The sequence below is a fragment of the Gymnoscopelus braueri genome, assembly GCF_963280865.1.
Source record: "Gymnoscopelus braueri genome assembly, chromosome: 19".
NCBI lineage: Eukaryota > Metazoa > Chordata > Actinopteri > Myctophiformes > Myctophidae > Gymnoscopelus > Gymnoscopelus braueri.
The window spans coordinates 47,931,293-47,948,434 of record NC_137621.1 but is presented as its reverse complement, the minus strand read 5'-3'; the positions used below and the strand labels follow the sequence as shown (position 1 = coordinate 47,948,434).

At 40.0% G+C, this 17,142-nt stretch overlaps 1 protein-coding gene across 1 annotated transcript in view; it reads left to right on the top strand.

The window, feature by feature from the left end:
• The window catches only part of dicer1 (dicer 1, ribonuclease type III), a 67,112-nt gene extending 63,460 nt beyond the window's left edge, over positions 1-3,652 (top strand). Inside the window, 1 exon segment of the mRNA XM_080413239.1 lies at positions 83-3,652. Within this exon segment, the coding sequence (XP_080269365.1) occupies positions 83-248 (166 nt within the window). The 3' untranslated portion in view covers positions 249-3,652.
• Positions 3,653-17,142: the final 13,490 nt, after the last annotated feature.

Genomic DNA, 17,142 nt, shown 5'->3' with positions numbered 1-17,142 from the left:
AGATGTGATTCAGAAAAAGATTCAGATGTGGTTAACCGCGTGTTCAGAGCTGTATGAATTGACATGTCCCTCCCCCCCACAGCCCAGCGGAGAGGACGTACGACGGCAAGGTGCGAGTGACGGTGGAGGTGGTGGGCAAGGGCAAGTTCAAAGGCGTCGGACGCAGCTACCGGATCGCCAAGTCTGCGGCGGCGCGGCGGGCCCTGCGCAGCCTCAAAGCCAATCAACCTCAGGTCCAAACCAACTGAAAAAAAAAGCTTCTTCTCGCGCTAGCGAAAAACCCCCGAAAACGTTAGCGCCCCAAGCTATTGAAGCTAAGAAAGAAAGAGAAAAGAAAGAGAGAAAAAAAACGCAACGCGATGCTAAGCCCTGTATCTTCAGCCTTTTGAACGGCACGACGCAAGGCATTCTGGGAACACTGTGGAGACGCAACACCAGACGCAGAACTTATCCTCATAACAGATTTCACTCAATGGATGCTTTTTTTTTTTTTTTTCATTTTGCGCAAACACAATCTTTACTTTTCCCTTCTCTGCTTTTGTGTAATCACACGAGTGCTTTATTAACGTTTAGCAAAATGTTTTTAAAAGGACAAAAAAAAAGGTCAGGTCGCGATGTCTGTTCTTCACTGTTTTCTTATTGTTTTTTTTGTTTTTGTTTTGTTTGTTTTTTTTGTCAAACCTCTGGGCAGTGAGAGGCTTTTTAAGCTTATTGTAGTGTTAGACTGTATATAGTTCAAATCAAAAAAGGTTGTAAATCAAAAGTTACGTTGGGAAAGACGAAAAAATCGAGAAACAAAACGCTAAACTCCTCAGCCTGTGCACTAGTGCCAGTTTTTAAAAGGCGATCGTGGCTCACAGACACCACTGGCGTGAAAAGAAGAAAGAAACGAAAAAAACAGACAAAAACCGTGGCACTTCTGTCTGAAATCTGTCTTGAAAAAAACTAAACAAACAAACAAAAAAAAACAAGTGGTATTCTTAATCATTATTGCACTTATTCCATTAGGGTCTGTTTCTTTTTTTGAGAATTGTGTGGTCGGACTGACACCAAAATCATATACGTAGCAAAAGTATATATATATAAATAAATATAAAATGACATTTATGATGATATTCTGCGCCTTAGATGCTGAGGCCCACCCTCATATCCTACGAGTTGGATAGGAATTTTCAACATTCCCAGTTACTGTAATTAAAAGAAAATGAAAAGGATAAAAAAAACGAAGAAAAAAAAAAAAAAAACGTTTTTAACCGCACTTGAGGTTGCATGTTTGTTGTAGCTTATGTATTAACAATGACAACTGGATGGCTTATATAAACGTTATAAAATCTATCGATATATCTAGAGTGTATGTGAGAGTGCGAGCAAAGAGAGAGAGAGATCTTTAGTTGTTTGACATTAGTGAATATCTTTGGTTTCAGACATTTAGTTTTTTTTTTCTTTGATAACCAAGAATGGCTGAATTTGATGAGTCATTCTTGAGCACTAAAATTGTCTTTCCACCGATCGAATCGTCGCATTTTGATACAACAGCAAGATCTACAGAGGACGACGTTATCTCTTGTACAAATATGCTGCAGTTTTCTACAAATTGGATAACTTGTTTAAGACGCATTGAAACCTTTTGAAATGAAAAAATAAGTCTTTAGGAACCAGGCCAATTTATTTGAGCACACTAGTGCGTCTCACATCCTCACCTTACCAAAGCTTATAGCAGGTGTGACACTATAAGGTTCTTGGGGATTAAGGATGCCAGCCTTTAGTTGTCTTTCATCGTTCAGTTTAGACACATTTTGCTTCTTGCCTAAATATCTTTTTTTTTCTCCCTTATTCAAAAAATGCCCTTTTTCACTTGAATACCTCAGTTAATTGCATGCATTTTTTTTTTGGTGCTATGTTTTTTTTGTATTAAGCTTGAATTTCTCATCTTTTTTGCACTGTAACTATAATACCTCTTTATTTGACCTTTTTTTTTATTTGAGATCTGTTTTTGGTTTTGGTTGTTCCTGTTCTATCTGTCATGAGGCTGTAGAGTAGTGGTTCTCAAACTTATGTTTTTATTTCAAGGACCTCCTTAACTCTTAAAATGTACGAATGGAACTAAACGGACCAGTAAGTGTCCATTTGGCGTCTTTTGTCTCAGAGTTACAGACCTGAAAGGGTCCATTTGGAACCCTCTCAAGGAACCCTGAGGGTCACCGGACCCCACTTTGAGAACCACTGCTACTAGAGGAGAGCTGTGTTGTCGTTTTTCTTTTCTTCTTCTTTTTTTTCTCCCCCCCCCTTCACCCCTCCCTCGCTTTGGGGGTTCTGCTTGAAGATAGGAGTGGGGGAGGGGGGCTGAAGTGTGTAATCTCTGCACATAAGCCACGTAAATTATTTCCTCGTCGATTTGTAGCTATCAACATCGTTTTCCACCAGTTTGGTAGCTATTTTCTCCAGTGTATCTGCAGTGATCGGAGGGGTCTCTTTGAAAGCTTGTTGAGGTAATCAGATTGCACTCCCAAGCCCAGCTTATTTTTTGTTGATGTTCAACCTGTGAACCGCTTTTTTTTTAAAAGTCGCATTCCTCCTCGCATTTGTTTATGATGATTAAATGGCTACAATTCTATCCCACAGGAAACTTCTTCTCACAAACGGCAGTGTTGAAATAAACGTTTGCTTGCGCTTTGTGTGAAGTACAGCAAGTTGAAATCTTATTGTAAATTAAAAAAAAAGAATCCCACATCTAGGTGCTACTACCTCAAAAAGACACTGCACTCTGCTCTTTGCCAGTCTTCTGTATTATTAATAAATCAATCGATTTAAGCAAACATATTCCTGGACAAGACTGCGATTTAACAAACATCTAGGGCAGTGACACATACTGTAATCGTTTTTACTGTGATATCTGTACCTTGGGGAGAAGGAAAAAATCTTGTCTATATTGCTTGCATATATACAAAAACACCGACAATTGTTTGCACTGAGATCACATTCCCTCAGAGTAACTTGTATCTATCTATCGTATATTTTTAACAATGGAAACTGCGGAACGTCACCAGTGCCTTTCGACGTCAAAGAACCCTAGTCAAGTGTATAGTGACTGCAAATGCTGTTGCCAGGACGGAGCCAGCTGACAGCCTTCTAGCCCACGTTGTGAGTGCAGTACTAATGTCGGGTGCCATACATTTCATTCTGGCTGTCGGATGTTTAGCGAACATCCGTGTAAATAGCGAAACGTGAATTTAATCGCAGAAAATACCCTCGCGCTCTTGGTAGGGCAAAAAGGAATGTGAACTACAGCGGTAGAAAAGAAATTTGTACTGCGTTTCGAGTGCTCGTTCGCCGTTCACGATCGAACCGAGTGCAATCTGTCATTATTTCTCAAGCGTATAAAGGGTCTCGCCGTGTGTACCTATGTGAAATCTGAGGGCTTACGAAAATGGAAAGGAATCGGATCAATGTCAAGACGGGAGTATTGGGAGTTGCTGGACCTACAGTAGAGGCCCTGCCACGACACACACACACACACACACGTACATATTTTTACATTGTTATGCATATTATCTTTTCTTTCCCCCTCACTGAACCCTACTGCCAGACATACACTTAATGTGCTGTTCTGACTAGACTCACTAGCGTTAAGTTTTTAATTTTAAGTTTTTTTGCGAGCAGGGGGGGTGTGTGTTTTTTGGGGGGTGGGGGGGGTGGTACAGGGGGCTACGTAACCACTTAAGCCCTACATACTCTGTCATATGACAAATGGCTAAATAAGCTGAACTACAAGCCCACAATACGTCTCATCGCTTGTAGATCTGCTCTTTCTGGTGTTGGAAAATGTTGATTTTTTTCGGGGGGGGGGGGGGGGGGGGGGGGGGGATTTCTGAACGTTTTCAACAAAAACAAAAAAATACTTTTTGCCTATGCTCCAAAGTAGAGACACCAGGGTTAAAGTGGTTAAAAGAAAACAACTAAAATAGAAAGAATGTGAAATAACTAATTCAGACGGTGCCACACACACACCCACTTTTTGTTTGTCTGTGACTGATGGAGGAAAAAAGACATTCTCACAAATAATCATTTAAGCCACGTGTGGCATGGATTTCCTACAACCATCAATTTCGTATTTAGTTTTTTTTTTCTCCCCCTGTTCTTTTTTTTTTTGTCTTGGGAGCGTTGAAGGTAGTCTCGCAATGTTTGCTGCAGACTCTTACTGGCAAATTTTGTTGTTTTTTTCTTTTCATTTTTTTTTTGTACATGTAGCACAATTGAGCATTGCACTTGGGCGCCATACTTTACCTCATGTCAGAGAGTGAAAGGGAGTGAAAGAATAAAAAAAGGAGAATAAAAAAAAAAGAGAAAAAAAGTGTATATATGATGATAATGCCGTTTAAAAATGTTAAAGAGGACTTAACTTTGTGGGTCAGGCTTTGCTGCTGTTTCAGTTGCTGGTATTATACAATTCTATTAAAAAAATGAAAAAGCTAAGGGGGGTGGGGGGAGGGAGGATACAAAATGTTTTTTTCATCTGATGAATACACTGTTAGTTAGTCTCTACAAGCGGCGGGCAGTACAATGTATGCACTTTGTGTGTATTAAGCTCGATGTATACTTTGTCGCTCGCCGAAAATAGCCGACCGACAAGTTCACGAAGTGTCGTATCCGCAACGCGTCGTGAGCTAGTATTTTGAGGTTGTTAGCAATTTTTGGGTTGTGCGACGGAGCATAAATAAGGCTTCAATGGTCCTGCCTTAAAAAAATCTGAAACCTTATCTCCATGTTTTAACTTTTTGAGTTTTTTTCGTAAATGAATGCCCTACTTGATCATACTACAGCGTCACACAAAAGCGTCAAAGGTAGCAGATCCACAAGCTCGAAACGCGAAGCGACCCGTTTCGAGCTTGTAGATCTGCTACTTCTCAATTTGAATCCTGAAAAGTAACAGTTTTGGACATATGAGGTTTCCACCCCGACAGAGACGATATATTCTTTTAAGTAGACGGAATTGGAAATAATCAAGTTAACCATGTCCAGGCGTGACTTGAGTCACACACCTTGTAGGGCTGGGTGATATGACTACAAATCAATATCATCATTATTTCAAACTTTTGCCCCCATTACCTAAAAAGTGAAAATGGCAGATCCACAGGCTCAGCTATTTTTTCACGCCACCATTGTATAACAATGTATACAATGGGGCTGGAGTGGTTAATGAGGCTAATCTATTTAGTCATTTATAAACAATCTATACGAATTTGTTATGTTGATTCGTTGATATAATAAGAAATCACACATAAAAATCCTGCTTATCAATTAAGTCATTGGTTGTAAATGTTGCTTTTCGAATACATTTTCAGTTGGTTACCCAGCCCTGACACAGTGACTCGGTTTCTCCTCTGGTTTAGATTTTGTCTTTTCGACTTGGTTTTATACAAAACGTAACTAGTGCATGTCATTAGAGAGAGACGCTCCGGGTCAAATTTTGTATTTCTCCTGCTACTTGTTGATCGTGTGCTCTTTAACAAAGAGGAAAGCCAACTGTGCCCCAGCCCCTTATTGGTAACGACAGGGCTGGCGTTGGAAAATTGTAACGTTAACAGAGTTGAGCCTGATTTATACTCTGTCATACCACGGTGTAGAACGGGGAATATAGTCGATCTACAAAGCTCAACAATGCGGTTGAAGCTGTGTACTTCTTACTTTGAAATCTAGTCTAACCTATCAAAGAGAACAGAAATGGCATGATGAGTGTGTATTTGTTTTGCATTGATTCAGACTTGTAGGCTCCCATAAATGAGGAGTTCAGTTAAGACATGGAAAGCGTTTGTCATTTTACCACGATAGCCATTATCTTATACTTTGGCTATTAAATAATAGCAGATATACAAGCTCATAGCGCTGCACTGAGTGCCGCGCTATGAACTTGTAGATCTGCATTTTTTTGTGTGAAAAAAACATGAACATTTGTACAAATCTTTGAAAACATATTTTTTAAAGCGAACATTTGTAACTCAAATCTTTGCTTCTGGGGATTCTACAAATGTAATTTTTTTTTTTACAAAATGATATGTATTTGACCGCGGACCCCCATCTCAAAATATGTTGTTCCAGGGACCCCCCCAGAAGCAAAGATTTGAGTTGACCCATTTTGGGCGGGAACCCCTATTTTGCTATGTACAGTATATAGCTACATACATTTGTTGTAATTTTTGAATAAATATTTGAAGTTTCAGAAAACTGTTCACATCAGGTCAGGATCTAGAATGCGTTTTTAGAATCGGCCTCAGGTCAAAGATTTGCAAATAATTTCAAGATTTTTAAAAAATGGCACATCTACAAGCTCATAGCTTTTAGATCTGCTATTTTTGAATAGCCAAAGTATAAAATAATGGTTAAAGTGGTTACACAGATTTTACAATGGGTTAAAAAGTATAACATGGCCGAATAGGAGCCGAGAATCACAGATGAGATCAATGTACATTTTGGGCTTTGAAAGTACACAACAAACCACGTGTGTGAGCTTGCAGTTTCTGCTATTTTCGGTGCGTGACAACGTCGGTACGATGGAGCATAGATTAGGCATTAAAAGATAGAAAATTGCCTTTTGAATACGATCATGAAATGTGGGGTTTGGGTTTAAATGCACTCTTTCTTTAGCATTCAGTTGGTCATGCAAAGCCAGTGGGGGATTTGTGGGGGGGGGGGCTTTTTGGGGGTATTATTTGAAACTGCGTGACCAGGACAGTGGAACACCAGCAGCTTGGAATGGAACAGAACGGATTGGATGGTGTAACTTTTATCAGTGTGGGGAATTATTGGCCATCACCACCAACCTGCAGCGCAAAAATGTTAAGGGACATTTTTTGGGGGGGTAAAAAAAAAGAAGAAGCAAGTAACATATTGAACTCCTACACTCATACTGTATTACCGTGCTGCAGTGGTTTGCGGTCTGCACCTTATGGATCACAGATACCTTTAATGTTTTTTTGGTTTTGTTTCTTTTTTTCCTTTGTTTTTTTTTTGTAATAATTGTAGCCCAGTATATCTACAATAAAGTAATGGTATGGTTGTTCACCATTTAGTCCCTGTGCGCTTGATTGTTTGTGGTGGGATTGATAGCATCCATGTCTATTTCAGATACAAGTACTCCACATTGTTTACCACAATGTAGAAATACTCTTTTTACGAGTAAAGTCCTGCATAACAAATTTTACTTGAGTAAAAGTACAAAAGTATTATCAAAATATGCAAACTAAAAGTACTCATCAGGCAGAATGTCCATTTCAGAATCATATGTTATTGGATACATGATTATTGGATACATAATATACTACGTAATATTTTATACTTTGGCCATTTGTAAATAGCCGATCTACAGTAAGAGTGTGTGGATCTTGTGAACTAAATGTGATTTTTCATTCTTTTAGTAATCTAAATCTGGTAGGTAGCTAGTAGTAACTAAAGCTGTTAAATAAATGTAGTGGAGTAAAAAACACTATTTATTTACAAAATACTAAAGTAGCAAATCGTTGCTGTCAGGTGGAAACCTGATTTGTCCAAAACAAACTTTAACGAATTCTTATTCAAAAATAGCCGATCTACAAGCTCAAAACGTGCCGCGATGCAAAGCGTTTTGAGCTTGTAGGTCGGCTATTTTTGCTACTTTTGTGTGAATGATAAAGTAGGGCATTAATTTACGAAAAATAAAAATATGGAGATAAGAGGTTTCTTCCCGACAGCAACGAAATGCACTTATTTTCTTTACTTCACTGGTTGTTTGCCATTAGTCCTGTGCGGTTGATTGAGTGTGGTGGGATTTACAGCATCACTGTCATATTTCAGATCATGCTCAAACAATGTCTGGGTTAATGTCATTGTATATTAGTGTCAGCTTGTGGTGAGCACAGCTCAAGGCTTTTTACCCAGGCAATGTTTTGCCCACATTTCACGAGAGTTGGCCAACCCCACAACTCTCCATATTTAGCCTGTGATACGTGAAGGCCGCAGCGGACCAGATGAAGTTTCTGTTTGTTTGACTGTTGCAATTTCCACTCATACTTCTTCACTCGAGACCCGAAAGACAAAGTCTGGTGTCTCCCCGGGACCTGAAGAGCAGATTTATATGCTCACATCACTTCACGATGTGATGCATTATGAGCTTGTAGATCATCTGAAAATACGGATTATATATATATATATATATATATATACACACACACACACACACACACACACACATACATACATACATACATACATACATACATACATACTGCTCAAAATAATACCATAATTCTTTTGAGCAGTTTTTGTAAGCAGTATGTACACAGTTCATGAAAACTCAAAATAATTAAGGGATCAAAGTGTTACCTACATTTCTTTGAGCAGTATATGTATATGAAAACAACAAGAAACTTTTTTAAACGTATTTTTCTTTACTTTATAAAAATCTTATGAAATATATCAATGTTTTAATTGTACGATACACGATGTTGTCCTTGTAGTCGACATGACTACTCACTGTGGTGCCCACATGAAAAAATAAAAGTATTAAAAAAATGGTACGATACATTATGGAGCCCCTAAAGGACCATCGTGTTGATCGTATTTTTCCGTAGAACCTAAAAAACAAAACGTAAAAAAACGTAATATTTATACTAACCCATGAAAACGGGTCTGCTACTGTAGCTAACCCATGCAAAACGGATACTCAAACCCATTGTTTGGGGGAACTCTGTCTTCAGGGGATGCGATGGTTCTTTGTGCTTCCAGGTTGCACCCAGGGCAGGCACAGCGGGGGGGGGGGGGGGGGGGGTTCCCCTGTGGTCAGGCTGTGTTGTGTGGACTTGCCATGAGGGAACGGCCCCAGTGCACGCAGCTGAACAAGCAGCTCCACTGACTGGACTCGCCTCGGGGTTTTCTTTTTCAGCGCACGATGACCAGCGTCCAACATACACATTTTACACTTACGCTCTGGGAAAACCTGGCGCTGGTCGTTTAGAGGTCGTGAAACATTAGAATGGCTTGTCACCAGTCTGAATCAGAAGACAATTTTCGACTCAACACATTAAATTCCCAGTCAAAAATGTATAATAATATAACAAAATCTTCTGTTTAAGCTATATGCTGCAATCCAACCTCCCACGTCAGGGACCCCCAAATTAATATGTATTTGGCCACGGACCCTTATCTGAAAGGGTCCAGTTAAATATTTTTTTTAAAATGTTTAAATGTTCACATCAAAAAAAAAAAAAATTAATTGCAGATCTACAAGCTCACGTGTCTGCGCCACATTGTGAGCTTGCACTGTACTATTCTTAAATAGCCGATGTATTATTGGGTTAAAATGGTAAAACTGATATTGATGCTGTGATTTTGCTGGAGACCCCCTGAAACCCTCCTAAGGACCCCTTGGGGTCCCCGGACCCCACTTTGAGAACCACTGGTCTGGGGAGGGTGTAGATTAGTGGTTCCCAAGCAAAGGCCTGGACCGCTGGCCTATAGCAGTCCAGGCACTTATAGGCTCTAATGCAGCATGACAGCGTGTCGCAGGTTCGAGTCCCGTTCCCGACGACCTTTGCGGCCTGTCTCTCCCCGTCTCTTTCTCCCTCTTTCCTGTCTTCACTTGAGCTATCGATAAAGGCAGAAAAAGCCAAAAACAAACAACTTTAACTTCTTCCCATATGTTGTGCCACAAACGCGACTGACACAGCCCTGGGTTCGGCAACCCGGCCTGGTGGAGATCTGTGCTCCGAGGAAAAATCTCTTAAACCCACTATAACCGGGAAAGCATCGGCGTCATTTTAGATAAAAAAATAGCATATTATACAAGCTCACTGCGAACTTGCATATCTGCTATTTTTGATTTTCTTTTTTTTAAATCTTGAAAGTGTGGGAAACTACTGGTTTAGAAGGCATTTATGTAAGATGTGCCTCAGGTCTTACTGGGTTTGAACAAATCTATGGGTTTATCCCACTGACATGGTACAGTAAAGTGCTCGGAGGTGTCTTGCAAGGCTTTCACTGGGGACTGGACGCTGATTAAAAAGCCACATGGACATAAGAGCCTCAAGTTAAGGCTTTTTCGTAAGTGGCGTTCTCCTGTTTTACGAGATGGATTTGGTTCAAGCACTATCCACATTTATACGCTGTTAAAGAGCGCTGCGTTCCACTCCCTCCGGTCTCATACCCGCTGCAATCCTGTAATCCAGACACTCTTGAGTGTCGGGATTTTGCAAGTCGCTTGCTGTCGGTCAAAAACCTCATATCTCCATGTTTCAACCTGTGTTTTTGTTTTGTTTGCAACTTAATGTCCTACTTTGTAGATCTGCTATTTTAGAACAAAAATCATGAAAGTGATTAAGTGTGTGTGTGTGTGGGGGGGGGGGGGGGGGTTTATAAATATTGAGCCAAATGAAAAGTATTAGCAAGGGCTTGAGAGTAAATATTAACTCTGAGTGCCAAGAACGAGTTATCCCGAGTTTAAAATTGTATATATATTTTTTGGAAAATAATGTTCAGAACCCAAGATATCGTGATCCGAAGATTTGCTGCTCCTGTCACTTCTTGTTTAACTTATTACTGAAAAAGGCTGTATCTCGGCTCCTGAGCACTTTTTTCTTTTACTTAAAAAAAATTGCTGGCACAGTATGAACATATTTTTTTATTTCATTGGCACTGAGAGAGTTAAATGTCATTGTTATTTTGGTCACAAGAGGTAGTGACTACTTTTTTTTTTATTTTTTATATATGTATATATATATTATTGGATCCTATGGAACATTGATTCTCAAAGTCGGGTCTGGGGACCCCCAGGGCTTTTTTAATTAAATAATTAAAAAAAGCTTGGAATTATTTAGATTTTTTTTTTTTTTTTACATCTTCTCTTCTGGAGGTCCGCTGCCAAATACATATCAATTTGGGGGTCCTTGACTTTGACAAAGTTTGAGAACCACTGCTTTGGAGGGAGCACAGGTTCTTCTGTATAGTTTTTTCTTTTCCTGAAAAGTGACAGCTTCGGACATACAAGGTTTCCGGCCCGACAGCGACCAAGTGTGTTTTCTAGTAGTCCCTGTGGTCCCATCCGTGGCAGAACAGGCCCCTCTGTCTGATCAGCAGCTGATCTCCCTCAGTCTCTGTGGCTCTGAGCCTCGTCAAGCAGCACCCACTATATTGAGTCGGTCCCATCGAGGTGCACCCTGACAATACACTTATACACTAATTCATAGGCCCGCTGCGTCTCCATATTCTAACTTTTTGCTTTTTTTCGTAAAGTAACGCCCTACTTGATCATACCACAGCGTCACACAAAAGCATCAAAAATATCAGATCTACAAGCTCGAAACGCGTCGCTTCTCGCCGCATTTCGAGCTTGTAGATCTGCTATTTTTGATACTTTTGAATCCTGAAAAGTAACAGTTTTGGACAGATGAGGTTTCCACCCGACGGAGACTATATGCATCACGCCTTGGATGTAGATAAGCAATAATTTTTTGCAGTGGTCGACAAAGTACTCAAATCCAGTACTTGCAAGGCAGTGGTTTTCAATCATTTTCATACCAGGTTCCCCCAAATTAATATTAGTATTTGGCCTCGGACCCCCATCAGAAAATATTGTATATATATAAATCTATATTCCATATTTATTTATTTTTTTCAAGATTGTAAAAAAAAAAAAAAAAAAATTGGTCACCAAAAAAAAAAGGTTTTTAATAGCACATATACCGTATATAGGGGTTAAAGTGGTTAAACTGATTTCCATGCTATATTAACGGATTAGGAAGAGATTCAGCATCAGGTTAGGCATTTAGAGATTAGTTATAAGGTTTAGCGTTGAAAGTCATGCCTGATTTATACGTTAAGCGCTGGTTTCGTGTCACCGAAAATACCCCCTTACGGACGGACCCCACTATGATAAGCAAGCACCATTATGTCACAGTGCTCTTTGTCTTGCGTCGTGGGAAATCTGGGAATGCGTTGTGGCTCTGGGCTGGCCAAGGCTGGCCTCCATTTGTGTCCGTCAAGTCAAAATGTAAACACAAAAGTACAATTAATGAAAATGATTCTGCATGCCTTTGTGATTATAGCCTCATACCCAACCACTTTCTCATGGCACTCTAACCACTTAAGCCCAGTGGCATTATACTTAGAAACATATAGGCGATCTACAAGCTTTGCATTACTATACACGTTGTGAGCTTGAAGATCTACAGTACGAGCCGAAACAGTAGCATGTTGAACCACTGGCACTTTATTATGATGCTGAAATAAATCTCAGAAAGACTGACTGGCGTGATCTGGCTGCATTGTTTTTTTTTTTGTAAATATGACTCATGATATACAGTCTCTAGAAGTGAATGATTCAAATGTTCCCATGTTGTAGTGTAAAAAGAAAAAAAGCAAACCCACTCACAATCGTAATATCGAATCGCAATAATCGTATAATTGCAATACACATAAAAATCAATATACATCTAACCGGCACCCAAGCATCGTCATTGTAACGAGAACGACAAGTTAATCGCCCCACCCTTAAGATATATTTTCACTGTTTTCGAAAAAACGTCTGTCCGACAGTAATGACACGCTCAAAAATAAGAGACGCGTCGGGTTAGAAAGTGATTAAAGGCTGATAAATGTCTGGATTTTAGACGTGCATGGACGCATGCTCCCTTAACTTATCATTGGGAATGCACAATGAGGACAAGTAAAGCAGGAGCCAAGACGTATACACGAGGGCAGTGGGATTTGTTGCCGGGGCCGAAGTGTGGGAAAGAGTGTGTGTATGTGCATGCGTGCTTGTGTCCATTCGTGCTTGAGTGTGTGTGTGTGAGAGTATGGTGGGGGGGGTGACTTATTGCCTGCGTTGACAATGTGCAGGCCCCGCGCCGTGTCATTTGAGCCATTTATTCTGTGTGCTGTAAAAACAAAACAAGAAGAGGACGATGAATAAATACGGCTATGGTGGGTTGGGGTGGGGGTCGGGGGTCCTTGTATTGTTTCCCACCCGACCCGGTCCTCCTCCTCCTCCTCGAGGAGGAGGAGGAGGAGAAACCGTTTTGGTTGCACCGCCCGCTGACCTCCGCAGCGCCGGTCCCCAGCTAGCGCTAAGCTGTCTGTCACTCAGCGCACACGCCGCTTACACAAGCCGCCCTCCCGACCCCGCGGCATCTTGCTATTCTCCATCCCACCCCCACCCACTCCGTCACCCCGTCCCCCCCCACCCCCACCCCATCCCACAAAGCCCCTGGAGTTGTGTGATAATTGAAACTGAACGGCGCAGGTATATCACATGCACCCCCCCACCCCACACACACACACACACACACGCACACACAATTGTATTGCTATATTTGTGAGGACGTCAATGTTTTAGGCAGTGGTGGAAAAAGTACTCAAATGTAAAAGTATCAATACTGCAATGTGGAAGTACTCTGTTACACATAAAAGTCTGGAATAAAAAATGTACTTGTGTGAAAGTACAAAAGTATTGGTATCAAAATGTACTTGAAGTTCCAAAAGTAAAAGTACTAAAATGTTTGAAAATAGCAGATCTACAAGCTCACAACGCGTCGCATCGTGACGCGTTGTGGGCTTGTAGATCGGCTATTTTCAAATAGCCTAGGTATAAAATAGGGCTACGGTGGTTAATGTATGTTTTATAATGTAATATATTTATATCTGCAAAGTAACTGGTAACTAAAGTTGTCAAATAATTGTAGTGGAGTAAAAGTACAATATTTGCCTCTGAGATGTAGTGGAGTAGAAGTTAAAGTACTGGAAATTGGAAATACTCAAGTAAAGTACAAATACCTAAAGATTTTACTTAAGTACAGTACTTAAGTAAATGTACTTAGTTACTTTCCACCACTATTTTTTAGGACGCCAATTTGTAGCCTGGTTCCAGACGAATCTATCATTGCAAAAACAAAACAAAAATGCCCTCCACGCAAGTGTGATATTGATATTTACCCCTAAACCTAAAAGCTGGAAATAGCCGCGCCTCACGTTTGCAGCTCTGCTATTTTCGGTGCACGACACCAGTGAGCAAAAAAAGTCTAAATCAGGCATAATCTCTAAATGCCTAGTCTTACACCTAACCCGGTGCTGAATATTTTCCTCATTGTAAGTATAAATTAAAAAAAAGTTTTAAGACCTGAGGCCGATTCTACAAATGCCTTCTGAATCAGTAGTTCTCCAACTTTTTTGTGTCAAGGAAATAAATATTTGGCTGCAGACCTCCCCATCTGAAAATGTTTTGTACCAGGGATCCCCAGAAGAGAAGATTTGTGTAAAAGAGATTTCTTTGGACATTTGTAACTCAAATCTTTGCTTCTGGGAGTCCCTGGAACTAAATATTTTACAAATGTTCACTTCAGAAAATATATATTCCAAGATTTGCACAAATTTTCACGATTTTTGTAAAATAGCAGATCTACAATATAACGGGGCACTCGGTGCCGCGCTATATGAGCTTGTATATCTATTTTTGAATAGCCAAAAAACATTTTAAAATTACACAAATGATGCTTCCCGGGTCTAATAGAGTTAAACAATTTTTAAACACTTTGAAGATTTTTCAAATATGTTAAAAAATAGCAGATGTACAACCTCGCTGTGAGCTTGTATAGCTGCTATTTTTGAACAGCCAACGCTAAAATCTAACATGACACAGATGCATTAATGCCCGGTTTTAATGGGTTAATCATAAAAAACAACCATTTCTCCCGTGAGGACCGGGACAATGTGTATTTCTCAATTTCTACAATACTTTTGCGGACAATTGCCCCTCACTAGTATAGGAATACAGGTACACACACACACACACACACACACACACACACGACCGCACGTTCTTGCGAGCATAAAACCAGACATGCAACAAATGAACAAATAAGTGTGTGTGTGTGTGTGTGTGTGTGTGTGTGTGCGCGTGTGCGTGCATGCTGGTTTGTGGCTACAGTGGATTGCTGACAATTACAGCAGTGCAGGTCAGTGATGGATTATTAATGCCGAGTTTTACAGATGGCCCTCAGTGTGGGTCTGGCCTTCTTCAAAACCTGTACTGTGTGTGTGTGTGTGTGTGTGTGTGTGTGTGTGTGTGCGTGCGCGTGCGCGCACAGCCCTCCATACTGTATTGTAGGGAGTTGAGTGTGTACTGTACATTCATACACACGTCTTGGGGTTCTAGACAGTACTGAATGCGTCTAAAAGGCGAACTCCCCTCTAAATGGATCTCCTCCCCTCTGCACCCTTCCGGCAAGTTCTACCTGTGTGTAGTCTACTATAGGGATTCTCCAACCTTTTTTCATTTCAAGGACCCCCAGCTTGATATGATTTATGTTATTTATATATCTGCGAGTAAAAGTACAAAAGTATTGGTATCAAAATGTACTTAAAGTACCAAAAGTAAAAGTACTAAAATGTTTGAAAATTGCAGATCTACAAGCTCACAACGCGTCGCGATGCGACACATTGTGAGCTTGTAGATCGGTTATTTTCAAATAGCCCAGGTATAAAATCGTCCAAAAGTGGTTAATGTATGTTTTATAATGTAATTATATATATATATATATATATATATATATATATATATATAAGTAACTAGTAACTAAAGTTTTCAAATAATTCTAGTGGAGCAAAAGTACAATATTTGCCTCTGAGATGTAGTGGAGTAGAAGTAAAAGACAATTGGAAATACTCCAGTAAAGTAAAGGTACCTCAAAATTGTACTTAAGTACAGTACTTGGGTTAAATGTACTTAGTTACTTTACACCTCTGTCTAATAGTAATTATTGCGAGTAACGGGTCTCCCCGTCTCTCCAGCTCTTTAATAGATAGAAAATACATTTTCAGGTGGGTTGCAAATTGCAGGCAATTGGGAGAGAGTACCCATTGATCAGCTTGAATTTTATAATGTTCCAGTTCCAAGTGTCATCACATCCAATTTCACACATACTGTTTACCCTGTATGAGTTCTCTCTCCTGATTGGATCAAATTAGTAGCCAGACCTGAAAAATGTATTTTCTGTTTACTAAAGAGCTGGAGAGACTGGGAGAGCCCTGTTACCCAAACCTTTTAGCTCAAGACCTAAAAGATGAATTAGACGTTTGCCCGGGACCAAATACATTTACTCAAGTACTGTACTTAAGTACAATTTTGAGGTACTTTCACAATTTGTCTATATTTTTACTTCTACTCCACTACATCTCAGAGGCAAATATTGTACTTTTACTCCACTACAATTATTTGAAAACTTTAGTTGCTAGTTACTTTGCAGATATAAATTATTACATTATAAAACATACATTAACCACTTTAGTTCTGTTATATACCTAGGCTATTTGAAAATAGCCGATCTACAAGCTCACAACGCTTCGCGATGCGACGCGTTGTGAGCTTGTAGATCTGCCATTTTCAAACATTTTAGCACTTTTACTTTTGGTAGTACATTTTGATACCAATACTTTTGTACTTTTACTCAAGTAAATTTTGAATCCTGGACTTTTACTTGCCACGGCCTTCTTCTACATTGCGGTATTGATACTTTTACTCAAGTAAAACTACAACTGGACATCTGCTATTTTTGAAAATATTTGAAAGATATCGAAGATATGTATATATATTTTTTTATATAAATCTTCTCTTCTGGGGGTCCCTGGCACAAAACCTTTTCAGATGTGGGGGGGTCCGAGGCCAAATGCATATCAATTTGTGCGTCCTTTGACATGAAAATAGTTCGAGAGCCACTGCATGTGAATCAGGGCATCATGGTACGTATATAGGAATGTGGAGGGCCATGCAGGAGAGGATTAAACAGCAGTGTTAATGGAGCGTTTTTTAGCCTAACAGGTTTAGCCGGGCAGCTCAGCCAGTGTGGCAGACACACAGCAAAGTGACTGATTAGCCCCTCCTGGCCACAATGGGAACCATTCACCCAAACACAGCGCATGTCATTGAGAGATGTAAATGAGTTCTGGGGTGGTGCGTGTGCGTGTGTGAGCAATTAGTGTAGGCCTGTGTGCGCTTGTGTGTGTGTGTGGGTGGCAGTGGTGTAGAGCAACTAAGTACATTTACTCAAGCACCGTACTTAAGTACAATCTTGAGGTACTTTTGCAATTTCCAATTGTCTATACTTTTAGTTCTACTCCACTACA